The 21067-nt window shown below is 42.3% G+C and overlaps 7 protein-coding genes across 8 annotated transcripts in view; 3 read left to right on the top strand and 4 right to left on the bottom strand.

The window, feature by feature from the left end:
• Positions 1–460: 460 nt before the first annotated feature.
• LOC108139079 lies at positions 461–1187 on the top strand. Its single transcript, XM_017261703.2, has 2 exons — positions 461–552; positions 609–1187. The coding sequence occupies exons 1-2, from the start codon at positions 496–498 to the stop codon at positions 1152–1154; spliced, it is 603 nt and encodes a 200-aa protein (XP_017117192.1). The 5' UTR covers positions 461–495; the 3' UTR covers positions 1155–1187.
• Positions 1188–2008: 821 nt separating this feature from the next.
• Positions 2009–3377, bottom strand: LOC108139078. Its single transcript, XM_017261701.2, has 6 exons — positions 3281–3377; positions 3196–3222; positions 2980–3135; positions 2775–2906; positions 2546–2719; positions 2009–2490 (listed from the first exon to the last, which is right to left on the bottom strand). The coding sequence occupies exons 1-6, from the start codon at positions 3329–3331 to the stop codon at positions 2254–2256; spliced, it is 777 nt and encodes a 258-aa protein (XP_017117190.1). The 5' UTR covers positions 3332–3377; the 3' UTR covers positions 2009–2253.
• A 443-nt stretch (positions 3378–3820) lies between these two features.
• On the bottom strand, positions 3821–5168 carry LOC108139064 (extensin). The gene is made up of 2 exons (XM_017261685.1): positions 5052–5168; positions 3821–4972 (listed from the first exon to the last, which is right to left on the bottom strand). The coding sequence occupies exons 1-2, from the start codon at positions 5079–5081 to the stop codon at positions 3941–3943; spliced, it is 1062 nt and encodes a 353-aa protein (XP_017117174.1). The 5' UTR covers positions 5082–5168; the 3' UTR covers positions 3821–3940.
• On the top strand, positions 5118–5981 carry LOC108139065. Its single transcript, XM_017261686.2, has 3 exons — positions 5118–5190; positions 5268–5532; positions 5590–5981. Exons 2-3 carry the CDS (start codon positions 5485–5487, stop codon positions 5917–5919), a joined length of 378 nt encoding a protein of 125 aa, XP_017117175.1. The 5' UTR covers positions 5118–5190; positions 5268–5484; the 3' UTR covers positions 5920–5981.
• A 1192-nt stretch (positions 5982–7173) lies between these two features.
• On the top strand, positions 7174–8017 carry LOC108139067. Its single transcript, XM_017261687.2, has 4 exons — positions 7174–7362; positions 7428–7535; positions 7592–7744; positions 7807–8017. The coding sequence occupies exons 1-4, from the start codon at positions 7187–7189 to the stop codon at positions 8015–8017; spliced, it is 648 nt and encodes a 215-aa protein (XP_017117176.1). The 5' UTR covers positions 7174–7186.
• A 161-nt stretch (positions 8018–8178) lies between these two features.
• On the bottom strand, positions 8179–9602 carry LOC108139068. 2 transcript variants are annotated; one of them, XM_017261688.1, is made up of 3 exons: positions 9553–9602; positions 8499–8923; positions 8179–8437 (listed from the first exon to the last, which is right to left on the bottom strand). In XM_017261688.1, the coding sequence occupies exons 2-3, from the start codon at positions 8908–8910 to the stop codon at positions 8301–8303; spliced, it is 549 nt and encodes a 182-aa protein (XP_017117177.1). In that variant the 5' UTR covers positions 8911–8923; positions 9553–9602; the 3' UTR covers positions 8179–8300. The 2 variants fall into 2 exon arrangements, with proteins under 2 accessions (XP_017117177.1, XP_017117178.1); XM_017261689.2 differs by having other exon boundaries at positions 9549–9568.
• Positions 9603–9987: 385 nt separating this feature from the next.
• The window catches only part of LOC108138728 (protein sickie), a 151537-nt gene continuing 140457 nt past the window's right edge, over positions 9988–21067 (bottom strand). The window contains 4 exon segments of the mRNA XM_017261095.2: positions 9988–11076; positions 11134–11613; positions 11678–11933; positions 12739–14600. Of these exon segments, the coding sequence (XP_017116584.1) occupies positions 10957–11076; positions 11134–11613; positions 11678–11933; positions 12739–14600 (2718 nt within the window). The 3' untranslated portion in view covers positions 9988–10956.

The raw sequence follows: 21067 nt of genomic DNA on the forward strand, positions 1-21067 counted from the left end.
ACGCTTTTATCACGCTCACCGAATTCTACACCGATAAAAAAATGGAATTCGCAAATTAAATATCTGACTATTGAATTCAAAATGTTATATTAAAACTTAAATTAAATATTAAATCATAATGTCAAATACAATGCATATTAAATTACTAAAATATTCTAACAAGCGTGGAAAATATTAAATTTAAAATAGTTCCTAATTCGTTCAAATCCGAATTTTATTTAAGTTTAATATGGCCTAAATTTGATAATAAATAAATTTAAATAACTAAAATCCGCATTAAATGAATATCAAAGCGAAAATTATTTAAAATGAATACGAAATAGAGTATTTGATTTTACTGCGTTTTTTTCTATTATATAGACTGATGATACAGTCTGCTGCCGATCTCACGATCACTGACTATTTATTATGGAGGCGTTCTGTTTTTTATTCTCAACGTTCAGAATTAATATAAAAGCAGGCTGTTTTTGTAAAGTACGCTACAGTTTGGTGACAATGGCTAACAGAATAGCTTGGACTTTTATATTTGCATTGGCTGCCCTGCAGTCATCGGTAAATTCATTTAACTTTAAACATTTCTTGGGACTAAGGTTTTAATTTTATCGCAGTTCGCAGCACCTCCAGCAAGCAGATGGCAGTTACAATTCGAGGTAACCAATGAACTCTTTCAAATGGTAACTGAGGCATTGGAAGAGTTGAGAAATGTATTTCAACTGGTTATAGACGAGGCCGAACTTATTTTACCCCCAAACACAAAAAGTCTTATTCTTACGGAGCTTAAAGAATTGGTTGCGGTTGTAGATTCGCTGAATTTCGACGACTCTTTGGAGCTGAGCAACCTGGAGGAGGCTCTCGAGGAAATGCAAAGTGTAATGGAAATCGCAGACAGCAGGGAATTCGAATCTGAGGCGGACGAGGTGGTCCTCCAGTTATTCATACAGCATGGCGTCGATGACTTGGAGAAGATTCTGGAATTAAACTTGGAAACTACTCTGAAAGCAATCGAGATGAAGGTGCAGAACTATTTGAGCACATGGTCGGACAGTCGGTTGGCCAGAAATTCGGAATTAGTTAAGCAGTTCAAAGACTTCAAGAACGAGGAGGATGTCTACGAGAAATTAGATAAGTTGTCAAATTTTGATTTATTTAATTAAAAATTGAACAATATGTGTGAAACATATACCATATACAAATTGGCTTGTAATATTGGGTCCATTTTTTTATAATTTTAATGATGATACTCTTTTCTAAATTTCCGAAAAATGACTGCAGAAAAGCGTCCAAAAAGCTGCAGCTATAATTCTATAACTTTTCTTATAGATATCCCATTCTGAAGTTTTATATCTTAAAAGTCTTGTGGCTTTGGTCTCTAAAAATCTTCATAAAAAAATTGGTTTGTAATTTTGGATCCATATTTGTAGTTTTTATGATGTAACCCCTTTCTAAATTTCTGAATAATTTCCGATATCTGTCTCCCTTTGGCGTAGCGGATGCCAACTGAAGATGATAACTATTCAACTAAAAAATTACAAAGTATATGGTTTTCACCTACCGACAATGCAAATACAAAGGTGAATAATCCAGAGGGCATAATTTGTATAAGTAGTGTCACGTTCGGCACAGGCAAAAAACAAATTGTAATTTGATGCCGATCTCACAAATACTAACTTTTTATTAAACAGGCTTGTTTTTGTTTACAACTTAGTGTACGAATGACGTAAGAAATGAGGGATTTATTACTCTCGGCAAGGTATCGAAGGTCCATCGGAACCTGATATCACAATTAGAATGAAATTTAAATTAAAAATTTAAGAAAACAAACATTTAAAGTACTGATTGACTGATCTTTGTGCTTTTTTTATCTATGAAACAAAAAACGTCTTAACGAGCTAAACAAAATCGTAACGATCGACTTTCAACCCACAAAAGCATTCGACTAAATAAATACACTTTTTACAATTTTCAGATTTGTCCTTCTCCAACAAATCTTTTCAACCGTAAAAGAGAATTTTGAAATTTTTGATTTTATTGTTTATTTAATAAATAATGCACAATTCATATTTTAGACGCAAAATTCTAATTTTTGAAGTCTTGCTAATGCAAATTAAATCGTCAGTAACTAGTGATACTGGAAGTCAAAAATCATCACTTATCAGCAAGTGGTGAGAGGGGGAAAATCGATTTGTTTCTATTACGAGCTTAGTTTTTTATTTTTTATAGTAAATTTTCGAAGGCTATTCGAATGGGGATTTGCTAAAAGTTACGGAAAGAAGCTCCGAGTCCATCGCGGGAATCGTAGACATTCCGCTCGACCTGTGGCGGTCCTCTGCCATCGGAGGTGTAGCTGTAGGACTCCGTGCGGTAGAAGTTGTTCGAAGAGCCTCCAGAAGTAATAGGACCATTGCGACCATTGGGACCACTCTGACCCAGGGAAGAACTAGGACCTCCAGAAAATAAAGGGATCATGGAGTTACCTAATGGTACGGGGATCTGCAAAGGAGACAATAAGTTTACGAAGGCAATGAACAAGATATAATGTTCTTACCGATCTAGATACCCACGAAGGTGTGTCTTGGCTGCCGTATTGCGGTTCAGCAAAGCGGTTCGGGAAGTTCGGTGAATTTATGAAGGGCCTATTGTTTAAGCTGCTGCCTCCACGAAATTGTCCCCTGGGGTCTTCACTGTAGTCCGTTGGGAAACCATTCCCGTATTGGGGCGGCTGAAAGAGTTTAATCATAAATCACCGGGTTCTACTATTACAAATTTACACCAACTCTGCGAATAGGGCCAATATTCCCTTGTGAGTTCTGAGGAAAATATGGTCGAGGTGGAGGTCGAAATCGGTTGGAACGGACGTCTTCGTCTTCATAAGAGCTGGTTACTTCTTCCACTTCTGCGCTACCTCTCTAAAGAGATAATGATATTAAGAAAATTAGTAAGCAACAGGAATATATATATGTATATATACATATATATCACCTCTAGAAACTCCACTCCATCATCCTCTGGATCAACCAATGTTGTGCCATTTCCGTTTAAGAAAGATCTATTGGAAATCTTTTCGTTGTTTGACTTTTCTCCTACTGGTTTGAACAGATGCGTGGGTATATTAGATGTATCGCGTGCAGTTCTCGCCTGAAAATATGAAACATTGCGTTTGCATATAACCTTAGATACGAGAGCAAATCAACTTACCTTGGGCTGTGGCAGCGTGTGGCAAAGCTGAAAGATTTCAGAGGCATTGAAGTGAAAATTCTACAATCCGTCGACTTTAACTCACCCCCTGGGCGAAGAACAGATAGGCAAATAGAACGAATTGGAGCGGCAACATCTCGACAGATCTCGACAGCCACTTACGTCTCGAGCTTCCGACGATCGACGGAACTATGAGTTGACTGGGTGGAATGCGCTGCAATTAAATGCACCGACGATCTCAACCCGCCCGACTGGAAATCACCAAGGTGAGAGAGTCGGGGCCCGGGGTTATCAGCCCGGGGAATACACGACAAGGAAATTAGAAATCAGAAATCAATAAGTTAATTCGCTCATATGCGCAAATTCGCCATAATCGTTTTTTCGAATCTAATCTTGAAACGAGCACATGAAATACTGGCAGCAAAGTTAATGCAAAATTTAGGGCTAACACTTTCTCAATGAATTAATCAAAAAACTTAGAAATGAAATGAAAAGTCTAAATTTTTAAAATAGAAAATCTTTTTCCATCATTCTTTATAAAGAAATTTTTTTTAACAGGAAAGCAATAGTTGCTTTAAATTAAATTTTTTTTAAAGGTATACAAGAAAAGTAAAAGACTCAGAAATTATAATTTAAAGAGTATTTAATAATGTGTTAGGAAGTACATTTCAAGAATGAAATAATATAAATTCAACAATAACTTTCTTGACTCAAGGTTTTTTTCACAGTGTTTAGCACGGAGTATTTAGTAGCGCCCATAGCCGTAGGACGAACCGTATCCGCCACCCGGTCGCGGATAGCTGGGTACAGTGATCACTGGTCTTCGGGGAACGAGGTAGACTTGGGGGTAGCCGTATCCTGGTGGTTTCAGAGCCACATCCTCATCCTCTTCCTTGTTGTCTTCGCCGGACTTGTCCTTGTGCGCATCCTCGCCGGATTCATCATCGTCGTGATTGTGAGGGTGTCCAAATTGGGGCCTAGGACCGTATCCCTGGAAGCTGGGCCAATGGGGCTGGTGGAAAACAGGTGGCTGGTAGGGGGAGTAGGGCGATCTGAAGGTCGGGTACGAGGGGTATCCACTCAGCTCGGGGCTGTCCTTTTCCTTTTCCTTGTCTCCTTTGGGAGTGGCCGAAGCGTCCGGCGGAGGTGCAGGTTTAGGTCCCGTTGGAGTGAACACAAGTCCAGGATAGGGATAAGGATAGGGATGCGGGTGCGGCTGCGGCTGCGGATAGGGATGGGGGTACAGCTGAGGGTAGGGGTACGGATGGGGATGTGGCTCGTGCTTATGAGGCTTGGGAGTCGTCGTAGGCTCTGGAGTCGTCGTTGGCTCTGGAGTCGTCGTTGACTTTGGAGTCGTCGTGGTGGTGGTGGTTGTGGTGGTCGGCTCCGGAGTGGTGGTGGACTCTGGCAGGGCAGAGCCATCGTTGTTTTGCTGCAAGCCATCGTCCAGCTGGGACAAACCATCGTCGGGAGCAACGGTGCCCTCACCTTCCTGCTCCAACTTGGGCGTGGTGGTTTCCGGCTGAGGAGTGGTCGTTGTGGTCGTCACCTTCTTGTGGGGATCATGATGGGGCTCGTAGTTATGCGGATCCTGGGGCTGGTACCGGGGTGGATGATGGGGCGGCAACTGGGGTGGATGTTGGGGCTGGTAAGCTGGAGGACTATGTGGCTCCGCCAAGTTTGCATCATCGCCAGTCTCCTCGTCACTGTACACTGAGGCATCGATTTGTTTTTTAGCCTCCTCGAGCGACAACTGGGCATAGCTCAGCGCCAGAAGCTAGAATTAGGTAAAATATATAATTAGTAAATAAAAACGCTAATGAACTGTTGTGGTCTTGTCAAGATCTGGCACCCACCTGACTGATGAGCAGGAGTTTGATGAACATCTCAATCGATTAACTGCAGCTGGCAAAGGCTAGGCGAGAACTGCTTGGTATCTGCCGGTCGGAGCCAACTTATATAGTTCCCCAGAATCGCCCACAATTATGGAAATAGGTAAGCCCATAATTAAACTAAGCCCCAGAGCCATCAGCAATTTCTCTCTCTCTCTCGCAAAAACCCGTCGGCATCAGGTGTTGGATGCGTCTGCCCGGAATTTCCCGGACTGCGTTCATCATGCTTACAGAGATCGGCGACTATCAGTTGGTCACAAAGAGAATTTGTTCTGCCCGTAAAAACAGGCAGCAACCCATCCATCCAATCGATTTCGAGCAGCTGTAATCAATTCAACCTGCGCAGCGACTATAAAAGGTGGCTTTGCCCAATTGGCTCGGCTGGTTTCGCCAAAGTATGTGTATCAGGTGTGACGTTGATATGGCGATACCTAAACTTAAACTGGTGAGGGGTATTTCCTCTTTTTTGCACACATAATCGCATATATTCTTTGTCTCCAAGATCGGAGTTGTTCTCTTCTTGGTAGCCGGTCTAGAGGCTCAGGAAACCCCTGTCACTACGACTGAGTCAGCAGCAACCACAGAATTGACGGGGGAAACTTCTCCAGTGACCACCGCAGAAACCACCACGCCTGATGAGACCACCATTACTGAATCTACCAAGCAACCCGTAAAAGTTCCAGAAAATGCAGGAGACCCATTTGTTAAGCCAGGAAAACATAGACCAGGTCTACGACACGTTCGAGCGCACGATGGCTTCCACAATTTGAAGACTGAGAAGTATTGGGCCCACTGGAACGACGCTTTCACATCAGCTCTTATGACCCCTTGAAAATCGTGACCCTATGTCTTACTTTTAATGGTTATTCTAATAAAACAAAATCCAGGAAACAAGTCCAGAGTCAATCTATTTTCCATTTTAGAGAGACTTATAGTCAAAAAAAAAAAATAATGCAAGTTCACAAATTTGTGGTTAAAAACACATGTTTCAAATTTTAGAATATAGAAATAGAAATTTTTTTTTAAGTTTTGAGAATTTTTATAGTTTTTTCCCTAAAAAAAATTTTTTTTTTCAAATGGTAAACATTATTTTCTTATTATTTTAAGAGCGATTTTTGGAATTTTACTGCGGGATTGAATAAGACTCTGTTGGTAGGTAATTTTACTAAAAAAAAGGGAGACACCCTATACGATATTACTCAGAAATTGAAACATGACGAATTTAATTAGATGACACGCAGTTTTTTTTTGTCACTGTAAAAAAAATATTGCCAAGTAATAGTTTTTGTGTTCTTTTGCCTACAATGCGGTTGTTGGTTTGTTGTTTTGCTAAATAAAATTCTAAAGAAATTGAATGGGAATTTTGATGCTTTAATATTTATATTTTTTATGGAAAAGGAAAGCCGCTGAAGACCCGTTGGCAAGGTCGAAATTGCATGCAATCTCTGTTGCCCCGTTACAAAAATCATTCACAAAGCTACGTACATATAAAAATGTCTCAGTTTTCATCAAACAATGGGAAGCGGAAACCTTGTCCATCTATATGTGTGGATCACTGATTAATTGGCCATTTTAAATGTTCCGCATGTATAATTGATACATCGGGTAGCCTTCACTCACTAAACACTTCATGAAAATAATTCCCTTAGTTACAAATCAGTTTTTCAATGTAATTGTTACTAAGCAATTGTTTTAAATTTCCATTCATAAAAAAAAATGAACTTTCCAAATAATTACTTGGCTATTAGTTACTGGAATCTGTTTTACCATTCTAATTAAAAAGAAAGTTTTGATCATACAAAGCTTAATTGCAACAAAATAGATTAAATACAATTGAGCTTATTGCAAGTATAAATAAATAAATCTATTTTATCACAATAATAAAAAAAAAACTTTAAATAATACATAAATTAATAAAAAGATCATATAGTTGTAACAAAATATTTTCAATAAAAAAAGTTAAAAAGACTGCACGGCATTTGTACTAACAAATGGTATATCATTCCAATGGATTAAATCGAATCTCTGACACTAGAAATCAATTGGTTCCATTCGTACTTCATGTCCATATTAAATTGTGTAAAGTTGTCACTTTAAAAATGACTGTAATGGGATCAAGACTTAATCACTTGGCGATCCTCGGATGTCTGCTATTTCTCCTCGTCTACGTGGACTGCAGAGCCAACCAGGAACACTCGCCGAATGACCGAAGCCGTCACCAGCGTTCCCACAATCTCCATAGACCGCCATATGAGGGATATGATTGGTACAAACAGTAAGTACTGGATCCGTCCGAGTTCAAGGATACATATTCTTGCTATGCCTTCGTACGCCTTTCAGCTATGAACGAGACTCGGATCCGGGAAAGGACCCGAATTACGCCAAAGCCAGAGCGGGCAACGAGAAAACGCTGGGAGATTCTCCACCCAAAGATCTAAAAGAAACAAGGTATAGCATTCCTTAATTGCGATTATCCTGTAATCCAAGAATTATTTCTCTTTAAGGAAAACACATCTTTCTCAAAAAGAGAAGGACGAGCTCCAGGACTGGACCTCTTCGGAAGAGAAAAAAGGCCATGGCCATAACAGCCAGAAAATTGTTAGCAATGCTAAAAAAATCGTGTCCGTGATCAAGGCGGTAAAAGAAAAGGGTTATATGTAGGTTGCACCCATTATCGTTATATTTCGAGTGATGACACTTAATCGTTACTTTATTTTAGAACCGAAGCAGAGAGATCCCAGTTGACGCCTGAACTAAAACCAGCAGCTTTGAAAATTTACCGAAAGTTCAAGGACAAAATTAAAGATAATCCAGATTTCTACCATGCATTGGAGGTCGTACTGCACGAGATAATGAAAACATCAAAGGGTCTAGCCTCAAAACACAGGCGCTCCAGGCATCATAAACACAAACCCGAACCGAATTTGTAGATGCACGTTTGTAGCTATAAGCATACGATTTGCAAACAAATAATAAAGGGTTTTATAATCTATAGTCTCTCTTACTGTTTCTGAATAAGGGACTTCATTACCAATGATCATGCAGATTGATTGCTTGATTTTCAGAAACTGAACATGATGGTACTTTCAAGTTGGTTTAGTTTAGGCAGCAGCCATAACTTTAATTTCGACTATCTTGCTTCCACTTAATACACATAGAAGTCGGCTAACTTAATCACACACAAAATAGCGGAATAATTAAACGGTAGCGGACTTAGTTCTTCCACTTATTGTTCTCGTAGTCCCACTTGGAGGTCAAGCCGGTGACGGGGTTCATTTCCAGGTCGATGATGCGCTTCAGCTGGGCCTTCTGGTGCTCCTCGTCGAAGGTGACGGGCAGCTCATCGTACACTGCAAAGAATGGGCTGATTAGCAAGGGTATACCACTATGGAGTATCCAACAAGAACTCACCGAAGAGGTTCATCAGGACGGCCACCCAGATGGCAGCGGCGCTGAAGAGCAGGGCAACGCCCAGATGCAGTTTCCACTCACCGGTTCCAGCCTGGACCTCAGCGATGGTCTGGCAGAAACTGGCGCGGTACAGGGCCTTGATCTCCTCGCGGCTCAGCTTCTTCCAGTCGCCCTGCTCCTTGGTGCGCAGCGCGTTGATCTCGTTGTTGGGCTCACGGAAACGGACGGCGGGCATGGGGTAGTCCACGCGATCTGCGTAGCAGGCGGTGCCGTTCCAGCCGTAGCCAACGATCTCCCGCTTGCCGATCTTGTCCAGGGTGTGGACGCCGACCACGCTGCCCACCTGGGCGCTCTTGGGCAGCTGGGAAGCCAGCTGGCGCAGAACAGCGCTGTTGATTAGTCTCAGGGCCATTTTCTCAAGGAATCTGCAATCGAAGATATAGTTTATGGTTAGTTTATAGGTCTATGTGTCAATTTCTCAAGGGGTCTGCAATGAAGATGATAAGACTCGTACCACTATTTGCAGAAATCGTACCACTATTTGCCAATAACAAATACCGAGAAACAAGTGAATTTGAACCATTTTACTTATAAGGGCCATCAATTACGTTCGAGTTATAAAAGTTTTACTTTATATAAAACTATGTTAGTCAGACCCAATTTCTCACGGGGTCTGCGATGGGACATATAGAACTCAGTCAGTTGGAGGTTATGTAACAGCTGGAGGACTACGTGATAACTGATTAAATCCATTTCCGTAATGCGCCGGTTATTCAAAACTCCAAGTAAGTCTCTATGTCGTTTATTTCCCTCGATTTCGTGCTGTGGGTGGCATTATAGCCGCATAATTTTCCCATTTTTCATTGCCACCACAGTTGTTGTGTAATCGGTGGGCGGCTTAATTTGACGGAAAACCGCTTGTAAACCGGTGGCAGCAGGGTTTTATACAACAACATGGCATGTGCATCTTCCTTATCACTAATTATATTCGTTTGCTCACTGATTTTATCCAATTTACGCTATTTAAACTTATTTTCTTTGCACTTTTACCTACTTCGACTCGCTGCTAAATAATCAGTGTGACCGTGGTGTTATCGATAAAATATACCGTCCAGCTATCTAAAATATACTTTTATACCATTTTGTATATTTTAATATACCATTAATTGTTTTAAAATTTTAAAAGTAAAATTGTCAGTGAAATTTATGTTTGTATATCATTGTTTTTAATCTTAACAAATTTGCTTGCAAACGTTGCAAAAAAAAATCTAGCTACTTATTCGCTGTTTATTAGATACTATCGATTATGCCAGAAAAAAAAACCAATCGATGCATGCTGTGACCCCAGTCACTTCACAAATATCGATAGTCGGGAAGAAATATCGAAAAATGGCGGATTATTCAAATAAAAAGTATGGATTTTCCTCTTGTGATTGAAAACCCAGTCAACAACGCAATTTTTTCCGCTGATAAGAAAATAAGCTACAAGTTATGTTTGATATTATATTTTATTTTGATTTGATGTCATATCTCATAAATGCACACATTTAAATTAGACAGAGACACATAATTTGCTTTATCGTATCATATAGTTTTACTGCTTGTATTGGTAGTATATGTTTTTACCTTCCGATTGGGTTCTGGTGTGTCGGTAATTTAGCTATTTTATCGAGGATGGGGCATTACGTATTCACTTTCGCGTATTCCTGTGTTTAAGCGCGGCTTGGCATAATAAATATTTAAATGGTATTTTGCTTCATTGTGTTTTATAAATATGCAATATGTTTGTAACAATATTTAATGATAATTACGCAAATAATTAAACTAAAGTGAAAGCTTTTTCCATTAACTTCAACTATACATATCATGTAAATTGGTAGTAGCAAAAACTTAAAGCTACATTTACAGTAGAGTTAGATATTAGTTGCAATTTAATTATATATGATCTGCCGGCTCTGGGCTTGGATAAAGGGTATAAAAAGTCTAAACCGCCGGACAGTTTCACACACTTAAGCATATGGGGATTTAGTTTGTGTTATATATATGTACAATTTCCTTTCTATGGATTTACTTTTCTTTAACATTTCATGTTAGCTAAGGTTTGTTCTCTCAAGTTCGGGCATTTGGATACGCAGCTGGGGCCAAGATTTTATTTTTAGGTTGGTAGTGCTTCGATATGAGGTTTTTTTTGGGCTTGGACAATTTGCATTTTTAACAAGTGCGCTAAAAAGTGCAATTTACTCTAGATGGCAGGGGGAGTGGTTAGAAATGGGTTGGTTTCTACGGTGCAAATGGAAAGCTCTTGGAACTGCTTTTGAACCTCGCCGCGAAAGTAGTGCAAGAAGTCTCATTTGTGCGGGGAAAAGTAGTAAGCTGGATTAGTTCTCGGCCAGCGCGTTCCTCTCAGTTAGTCCATCTGAATTTGGCATGTAGTGAAGTGGTTCGATCATATGGCTTTCTACTCGGCTCCGGCGGAACTGTCGGGCGTGACATTCGAGTCCAGACTGGCGCAATCGGACTCCTGATCCTGAGCCTCCGAATAGTTGGCCGCCTCCTGCAGTCGCATCAGCATGTTGAGCTGTCGATTAAGTCGTTTAATTAACTAAAAGTTATAGGAAAACAACTATTAACCTACCAAGGGATCCTGTTGCTCCCCGTTGGTCAGGGCCACGCCCTCGAGTCCCACATCCTCGGCATTGATCTGTCGCAATGGGGGCACCGAGTCCGGACCGTAGGGCCAGGGATAGGAGTTCCGGATGAAGGCGGAGGGATCGTTCCAGGCGCCACCTCGTCTTCCATAGAGCTGGACACCCTCACGAACGGCCTCCACGAGATACGGCGACAGGTGGTAGTTCCAGATGTCCGTGAACCACACCTGCGAGTCCTTCAGATCCAGCGGACAGGCGAGGAACAGCCTCGGACCGATGGTCACATCGCTGGAGCTGTGCACCTCCAGAAACCGATTGATGTGCTGCCACACGGAGGGCAACCAGGCCAGCACTGCCGCAAGTTCCGGCTGCGGATGCTGCGTCTGCAGCTCCAGCTGGAAGAGCCGACGTCTCAGGAAGCGTCCGAGGAATCCCTTCACGGGCTCCATGTGATTAGCCGTGAGTACCTGGCATATATAAGTATGGTTAAATTAATTTTCAAGTGATTTGATAGACTTAACAAACGCTTACCCATCGGAAATTGTGGTGCAGCTGCAGGTTGGTGGTGTTGCACGTGGCCTGCGACATGGTGCCAATGATGCAGGGCAGCTTGTTGGCCGGTCCGGCGCTCAGGAGACAGGAGAAGACATCGCCCAAGGCGGAGGCATGGTGCAGGTTGTCCAGAATGATCACAGAGGGAAGCTCCGAGGCGCCGTTGGCAATGGCCGCCTGTTCGGCAATGTGGCCCAGATACTGACGCAGATCCTTCGAGGATTTGTGGTCAACACTGGAGGAACAGAAAGATGGGTTAATTAACTAAAACGGATAATGGATAATGGATAATAGATCCCTGCACGATTGAACTCGAAGAGCCCCCAGCCTATATCAGCTCACACAAATGTTCGATTCATTGGATTAGGTTGAAATAAAGGACTCGTTGAAATCATGAAATTAGAAAACTTCAAAATAAACTTCGGGATATATTTTCATTGTTATTATATTTATTTTCTATGATAGATGCCGACAATATCTACTGCTGTATTTAGTTGCTTTAAATATGAAAATATTAAAATACAGCATCTTTACTATTTTCGAAATTAATTTTAAAATGTGATCATTTAATTTATAATAATATTTAACTGAAATAAAATTAATATAAAATCAAAAAAGAACTGTTTTAAATCGTGTATTTCCCACATTTTATTCAAGTATTATGTATTAAATTTTGAATTCAATAATCAGATATTTACATTAGTCAATAGTAGTAGTTCATAAAATGTGGAAATCAATAGTCAGATGTTTAGTACATTATTCGTTCCCGCCTTTAATAATTTATAGAACTAATTTAACTAAAGAATTCTCGCGGATACAAAAAATAAAAGATTAAAGAGTTTTTCAATAAATATATAAAAGTGTTATAATAAAAGCTTTTTTTTGCCTGACTAGCAAGTATTAAACTATTTTGGTTCAACTAAGGGTGAGCTTAATTTTATTGTTTGTTTGTGATCTACTCGAGCTGAGCTTTTTTAAACGAGTCAATAAAAATCAGTTGATTCTAAACTCAACTTTCGGACAATATTTAAGAAACTTACTTGAACGTGGCAATGGCCTCCGAGGGATTGCCCCTGGCCGCGCGGGCCACCAGGAACTCGGCCAGTCGCCGGGCCAGATAGGACTTGCCAGTGCCACTGGGGCCGCAGAGGATCAGGCGGCGGTGCTCCGTGAGCAGACTGATGTACCGGTGGACGATGCTGCGCGGGATGAGGCTGTCGAAGGCCAGGCTGCCCACGCCCTGCAGGCAGATGTACAGGGTTCGCACACTGCCCACGATGTAGCCGCAGGGCAGCAGCTCCGGGAAGCCCATCTCGGGACCCCGCTTCGCCTCGCCCAGATGGTACGAGGTGATGGAGTCCGTGTTGAGGCCCAGATTGGTGCCCGGATCGATGCGTGCCACATAGTCCTTGAAGGTCTTGCGCACCACGTAGTCCAGGTTTTGCCACGTCGTCTTGCCGGATATGTAGGTGCAGGCGATGACGAACTCGTTGCAGCTGGCGCTGGCGCTGGCATAGTTCGACTTCCGCTCGCTCTGCGATTGCGCATCCGCCTCGTGGCCATTGGCATAGAAGCCGTCCAGCTCCTGCAGCTCCTCGCAGTACTTGGCAAAGGCCTCCGGCTGGCCCAAATAACACGCAATGGCTATCTTCTTGCCGTCGCACACATCGGCCAGCTCCTCGGTGGCACTGGCCATGTGCACGGGACTGGCCAGCGGAGCGGCCTCCAGGGCGGGCGGTGGTGGCGTCAGGTCAATGTGGGTACTGGGACTCAAGGGTGCCGCACCCACGCCATTCGGAGCCGGCGGCGGCGGAGGTTCGGGGGCCGGAGCCGGTGGCAAGCACTCCTCCTCCAGTTCCAGTTCCTCGCTGAGACGAGCCGGCAGTTCCATGGGCGGGCGATTGCTGCCATCCGCCAGGGAGTATCGACGGGACACCTCCGAGCTGCCAGCCACCGAACCATTCGGACTGATGGCCTGGCCCAAGCTGGCCTCCGATCCGGCCAGCGATCGCGTGGTCACCAGCTTCTGGAGCCGCTCGTTGTTGTGCTTCAGCGACATCATCTCGGCCCGCATCTTGTTCATCATCTCCTTGAGGCTCTCCAGCTGGGAGGCCGAGCTCAAAGCCTCCAGCCGTATGTCCGTGAGCACAAGATCCTTCTCGCGCAGCTGCTTCTTGAGTTCCTCCACCTGCAGTTCCTCCTGCTCGATGGCATCGATGGGCTTGGCATTGTCGATCAGAGTGAGCGTCTTGGCGGGACTGCTCTGTTTGCTGTTGGGCAGCGGAGGAGCCGGCTGGGTGGCCAAGGAGGCCAGGCCCAAGGGCTCACCATGACCATTGGCCAGGGATAGCTTACCGGATGCGGATCCGGATCCGGAGCCCAACTCTGAGTGATTGCCGTGATGATGGTGATGGCCCACATGACGACTCGTCTTCGAGATCTTGGCGTTGCGGGAGAAGGCCTTGGTGAAGCTGCTCCTCAGCCAGCCCTTCTTCTTGTTGGCCTTGTTCTTGTCCTGCGCCGCCGAGCAGCCGGAGCTGATGGAGTTCAGGGAGCACATGGAGTCGGTGCTGTGCTGTCGCTGCATTCCCACGGTCATCGAGCCATTCGGATTGGGGTTGATGGGGCGCTGTGAGCCGGAATGCGGTGGCTTTTGGTCTGACCCCGCCTGACCCTGCCCCTGACCTTGACCCTGCCCCTGACCTTGACCCTGCGTCTGCACACCCATGCTCTGCATGTGGGCCGTAGTCAGGCCCGCCTGGATGGACTGTTTCCGCAGCAGCTCGATGGTCTGGCGCATGTCCGTCAGCTCGCCGTCCTTGCGTTCCGCCGTCGCCGTCAGTTGCTGCAGTCGGTTGGTCATGTTGGACAGCGACTGCTCGAAGGCGGTCACCACATGGGCCTGAAATGGAGGAGGAGAAGAGGAGAAGAAGGAGAAGGGAGTTAGGCCAGGTCTATTGTCTGTGCAATCCATCATCGCCCGTTTTGAGCACATCTCGTTCGTGCCTCGCATTCTGAGGCCAAGTGCGGCGGCTGTTTGGCATTCAAGGCGCTGCACCCGCCACTTGCAACTCACCTCGACCACATGACTCATGGACTCACGGACTCATGGAGCCGGGCTTTAAGCCGGGCCTTAAGAACTTTTCCAAAACTTCTGTCTCTCCTCTGGGATACGTGCACTCAGAGAACGTCAACTATTTTCTACTTCCTAATGGTTATATATCTAGTACGCCTGGGTTCATTTTAAGACCAAAAGTTTAACACTAAAGCACATTGACTTGGATTATGTGAAATATATATGTCCATCATAAAGTTCTATGTGCTGAGACTGCATTTAAATTCATAAGGGGAAGCCATAATTATTGAAATAAGAAGTCTTCGAAGATTTTTGAGCAATAAGTTTGTTTGTTTATAGACAAACAATTAATGCTCTTTAAACACATCACATAATTAATAGTTAGTTATACTACCTAGCCACACCAAATGTATACAAACAATGTTAAATAAGTTTTCACATTTTTAAGGCATTTTCTTTTAACAGATACTATTTAGGCATACAAAATTTATACATTAAATTTGTTTAAAGAAGTTTTTACATTTTAAGGCACATTTTTAACACATTAGTTTATGGCAAAAGGTAGCAAAACTTAATTATATGTGACATGAAGCTCAAGAAGTATTTATTTATTTTTTTATTTGTTAAAATAAAAACATTTCTGTAAATTAAATTTCAATTAACTCAAGACATTCCCACATTTCTCTGCGTGAACTTTAGAACCTGTGTCACTTCGTGGGCTTTGTTGTGCCAGCACTTCGCCATCGTTGCTTATTTTTTATGAGCCAACGTGACTGGCCACAAATAAAGAAGAGAGAAGTCTGGGTAAATGCCATAATATCTATACGAATATATATGTGCATCAAGTTGATGAGTGCCATTAGAGAAATTCAGTGGAGAGTGGCGAGAAGTGGTGACTCAGGGCGGATGTTCTGTAATTACCAAGGAAGTAATGAAGAAAGAGCTCAATCCGGGTAGATGAGACCATCAATTCAAAGGCAAACTTCCCTTTTTATCGTAAAATGCCTCAGCAAGTAATTTGGCATTTTCATTGTTATTAAATTGGGCGACATGCCGCGAATTTCAAGTGCACCAGAACCAGACTAATTAAATTATGGATTTGCAAACGTGATCACAACAAGTGTTAAGCCAAATACCCCACACATTCGCATTTAAAAATCACGTAGTAACCCTCTAAGGAGAGAACCCTTTCAACTTTCTCCGTATCTGCATACTGATTCGTTTGGCTGCCACCTCACGTAAGCGGCGGGCATAAAAATTGATTACGGTGCGTATGAGTAACGTGACACACACAGGATAAGTCGGCACCTGCAGGATTGTGTGCCACCGACCCCCCAACAATTAAGCCGCATTAACGAGCCATTTTCTTTTTCTGCTGGATCATAAAGTGGCAACCACTTCCAAGTGATGCTATTTAAGAGGCAGGCATGAACTCAGCTTCGCCCATGAAAAGATTGCCTCACACTGACCCTGAACTCAGGAAAACCTCATCTCAGCGATGACGGATTTCCATCTGGAAAAAACTCAGAGCGTGCCATCGCAATTTGCATAAATGAGCGGCAAATTAAATAGCGAAACGTGCTAGATGGTTATCAATAAACAAGTGAGAATTCGAGGGAGGGCCAGAAATACAGATTTGCGGCAAATCTAGCAATAATAATTAGCAACAATGTGTGTATGTGTCTCCCTATTTGTTTTCAATTTTTCAATCGGGTGTGTGTTTTGCCCGGTAGCTTATAATTTCGATGAGGTCATGCCAATGTCCACTGAACTAACTAACCGCATGCCAATGCTAATGTTGGTTTTATGGCATTAAGCGAGCTTCTATTTTCCGGTCCTGTACCAACTGCGATAAGTATTTAATATTATTTTAATTATACCCTCGATAGCTTTCGGTAGCAGCCGTAAATGGCAAGAACATTGTGTGGCAAAAATTGGTTAAAATACAACGCGGCATGAGATTAAAGAGAAGACTTGTTCGCCACCCACTAATGGTGGAAACAATTTTAATTATGCGTTTACTTGCAATTTAAAGTAGACTAATTTGTACCATTTTATTTCATGGAATTTTAGCTGATAAAATTTTCTAGGAAAAACCAAAAAGGGTTTTCATTTATAGCATAATAAACATAATTTTTATTATATTTTTACTTGCAATTTAAAGTAAACCAATTTGTAATCCTTTATTTCATGGAATTTAAGCTGATAAAATTTCTGGGAAAAAGCAAACAGGTTTTTCATTTATAACATAATTTGTGTTTGAATTAAAACAAATAATGCTGTTATATATTTTTAATCAGCTTACAAAGCTACTTGAAATAATTGGGTTCACTCTTCTTCCTAAAGCTAAGTGTTCAAACTAATACGCTTTAAACACAAAATGTCAAACATTAAAGGCAACCAAAAATTGCAAAATGAGAAGGGAAATTAAAAAGCAACCAGAAAAAAAGAGATATTGAATTTAAAACGAACAACGCTTTTGCTTGTTTGGTTTTCCCCAAACACCCCCGGCCAATGCCTCTCAAACTGCAATAGTTGAACTTTAGAAGGGGGCTTGATGTTGCTGCTGTAGTGGATGTTGCTCATGTTGCTGATGTTGCTGCTGTTGCTGCTGCTGTTGCTCTTGTTGCTGCAGTTCATTTGCACGTTGAAGGCAACGAAGCATAAAACGGTTATGCATCAGCTGCGAGCGACACGCAGTCAGAAATAAAAAAAGCCAACGACGAATAGAAGGGGATAAAACCGGCAGTCGGCAGTCGGTGCAAGGGGCCATATGCTAAATGGCTAAGGCAACAACAGAACCAACAACGAAATTGCCAACTTTAATTTGACTGTCAATGTTGCTGGCGGACGGGGGAGTTGCTGCTGCCAGTGATGCATTGCTGAATTTATCGCTGGCAATTTGCAGACACAAAACAAAGTTCAAGTTCAATGGCAGCCAGAAAAAGAGTTTTTCCAACCGAAACTTATTGAAAAACCAGCGTTTTAGCGGTGGAATTGCTGGTTGCTGATAGGCAACTGATAATGGCCAGCACAACTTGATAAGACCGTTGGCCTTCGATTAAATGCGCTTGATTGTGGGTGACTAAAGTAGGTCGCTCTGTTCGTGTCCACTACGAAAATTCAATAAATTCAACCAGCCACCGAAATTGTACGCCTGTGTTGCTGCTGTGCATAAATCATGCTGCAACAGCAACGACTGTTGCTGCTGCCCACTTGACAATTGTTGCAGACATCGGGCGACCATGTGTTGTTCCCTGCCTTTTGGTGTTCTGGTGTTGGTGTTGGTGTTAGTGTTAGTGTCGGCAACATGCCGTAGGCGTGTGCACTTTGACCTTTCCAATGATTTATGCCCCACAGCAACAGCAGCAGCAACACCAGCAACCTGCAACTGCAACTCTTGACATTTGTTGGGTTTACACAAAAGAAGCAAACTGTAGCAGTTGTCACATGATTTCCTGATTTATTATGCAAGTAGGTGGGCGTGTGCCTCCATCTAATTTGCATTGGAATATTTGATGATTGATGAGGGCTTCCTCTCCTCCTCCTTGGCCTCCAGAAAACAGTGAAAGTTTCCTATCCCAAGGATGGGCGGATGCCCGATGACTAATTGAGAAAGGCCTGCCAAGGTCAGCAGTCAGTTCGGAGCTGGGAAGTTTTTGGCCAGGTCTGATGGCTTTAACCTTGCTGCATAATAGACATATTTTCTATAAAGTTGATTGAATTTTCCAGATAGTGGCAAATTAATGAAGATGGAAGCTGAAGACTGTGACCTATGTGACTCTGCCATGATTGAAAAAGCCTCTACTGTCTGATTGCTGATTAAGATTAGAAAATGTTGGCTTGCACAATCACTATCAGAGGAGAATTAGCCACTTCAACTAGATAAGATAGCGTGTGCTAAATAAAAAACAATTTTTAAACGTGCGTTTCACTTGGCTAACACTTAAAAAAGAACTGGAAATATTTAAGAGGACTTAAGTAAAATTTGGTGTTCCCTAATCAAGAATGATTTCAAGTTTGGGATTCCTTTCAACCACTTTCGGATTCGATTTCTCATTCGATTCTCCTTTTCGGTGCCAGGCCGAAAATAATTCCATCTCGAAGCCAATCGAATTCTGAGGCCTGCCACACAATAAAATGATTAACAAACTAATCCGTTCTGATTGTTTGTGGCGCACACAAAGTCGCACATCGAAGTGGCTGAATAACTGAATAAAGCGGAACACCGAGGATCCTGGGCAAGGCGACTTGGAGCCGCGGGCGGAGAAAAAATAGCAAATCATCATTAAAAATCTTGGACAGCTCTGTGGGGAGATCGGTGGCGAAGTGGCAGCAAGTTCCACAACGAAGCTATCAAGCCATCCTATCCACACGGTCCACAGTCCGAGTCCACTTTGATCCGCCGCCGCAGTCGCCGCTGCAACTTCGAAATATCTTTTTCTTCAGAATGGAAGACGCTGTCCCAGTGGCTGGTGAAAGATCAAGATTGCTGGCTCCATTATTTGTACAATTGCTGATTCGCTCCCTCTCGCTGTCTCGCACACGACGAAAACTAATGCTACCCAGATAAATATGCCATTTGGCTAATGGTATCCACCACTACAAACTTACGACAACCCCCTCGCAGTTTTCCGATTTTTCCGCATGTGAACTTACCTGCAAAGAGAGAGAAAAAGATATTGCAAAATTAGTTGATTGCAAATAGCATTGCTGAGATTGGGTATGGTACAAGAAATATTTTTAAAAATGCAAGATTTTATGGGAGATTATAAATTAAATAACAAACAGATATTTTTTAAGATGGGAGTTTACTGGCTAACCAATAATTTGTTTTCAATTTAATACTTTGCTTATGTTAAGTTTTATGGAAATAATATAATCTAACATTTTTTGTTAATTTGAAAGTTTTGTCTTATATTTCCAAACATATCAAAATATGCATTATTATATTTGTTTTATACTTAATTATCTCTACTATCCAAAAATTGAATATATTTAACAATAAGTCATTTATTCTTCTTGCTATTGCCTTAAATTGTTATGTTATTTATAATATTTTCCAAACAAGCAAGATATTAAATTCCTCACTTTGCTTTCAACTTAATACCTTATTTTTGTTATTTTTTTGGGAACTCCCTTTGACATTTTTTGATGTCTCACCAATCAAAAGCTAATAATTTAATGGCTCGTTTATAGACTCCAATCGGATCGGCCCAAACGAGCATTTCCAAATCGTTTCTTCTGAAATTATTCCCCGATGTTCTGATTGTCAGTTAATTCCTTTATGAAATACTCCGGTACAATCACAACAATGACTGGCTTTGGCTGCCCATGACACGATCAATAGCCATTCAAGGGCTCTCCGTTCCCCTTTACTTTGCCGGATTTTTGTGTTTTGTTTTCGTATTTTTATTGATTTCTTTCAAGACCGGAAGCCACAAGAGGCACGTCCAACCAGAGACAACGAAGATGCAACGATGACGATGATAACAATATAATATTTGTATGGAGCATTCAAATCAACATCGCAGCTAAAAGTTTTCAACTTGTTTACATTGCCCCTCTTTGTTGCTTATCAAACAAGAGACAACCAAAGATTCGGACTTGGATTTGGTTTTGGGTTTCTGGGTTTTCTGGTTTTCTGGTTTTCTGCAGCTCGATTCTGTTTGACCATTGTTGTTTGTTTTGATTCTGGTCTTGAGTCGAATTGAGTTTACTTTGCCAGCCGCTGATTTCCTCGGGGAGACGGGCAGCCTACGTGTATATACAGTCGACACTCAGTCGTCCTTTTCCCCAACAGCTTCATCATGGTCACGTCTTTGTTTCCGAACCTTCACCATCGTTTTTCTCTACTTTTCCAGCTTGTCTTGCGGTTGGGAAACAAGTTTTTGTGTTCTGCATTTTTTTTTTGTTTTTTTTCTGTTCGTTGGGCTGTTGGCTGTTGGTCTTTTGGGAACCCTGTCGAAGAACTACTTGTACAAAACTGGTTTTGAGCCTCGGCCACCTGTGACAGGTCGAATGGGCCACAACAAAAAAGCGAATGAACAAATGAACCAACTACAGAGTCCAAACACGTGCCCAGCACGGAATAATTTGCCGACTTGCCTAGTGAAATAAATAAATAATTATCATTTAATTACAAATTGAACGGGGCGAACTCAGGTGCAGCCGCTGTGGTGAAAACCGGCGAAGTATTTGGGATTCGTGTTCGAATATATACTGTCTATGAGAAAAACCTGGCAAGTCTGGCTGGCAATTGAGAAAGACACTCGGACATTCAGTCAGTCAGA

The sequence above is a fragment of the Drosophila elegans genome, unplaced genomic scaffold, assembly GCF_018152505.1.
Source record: "Drosophila elegans isolate 14027-0461.03 unplaced genomic scaffold, ASM1815250v1 contig_814, whole genome shotgun sequence".
NCBI lineage: Eukaryota > Metazoa > Arthropoda > Insecta > Diptera > Drosophilidae > Drosophila > Drosophila elegans.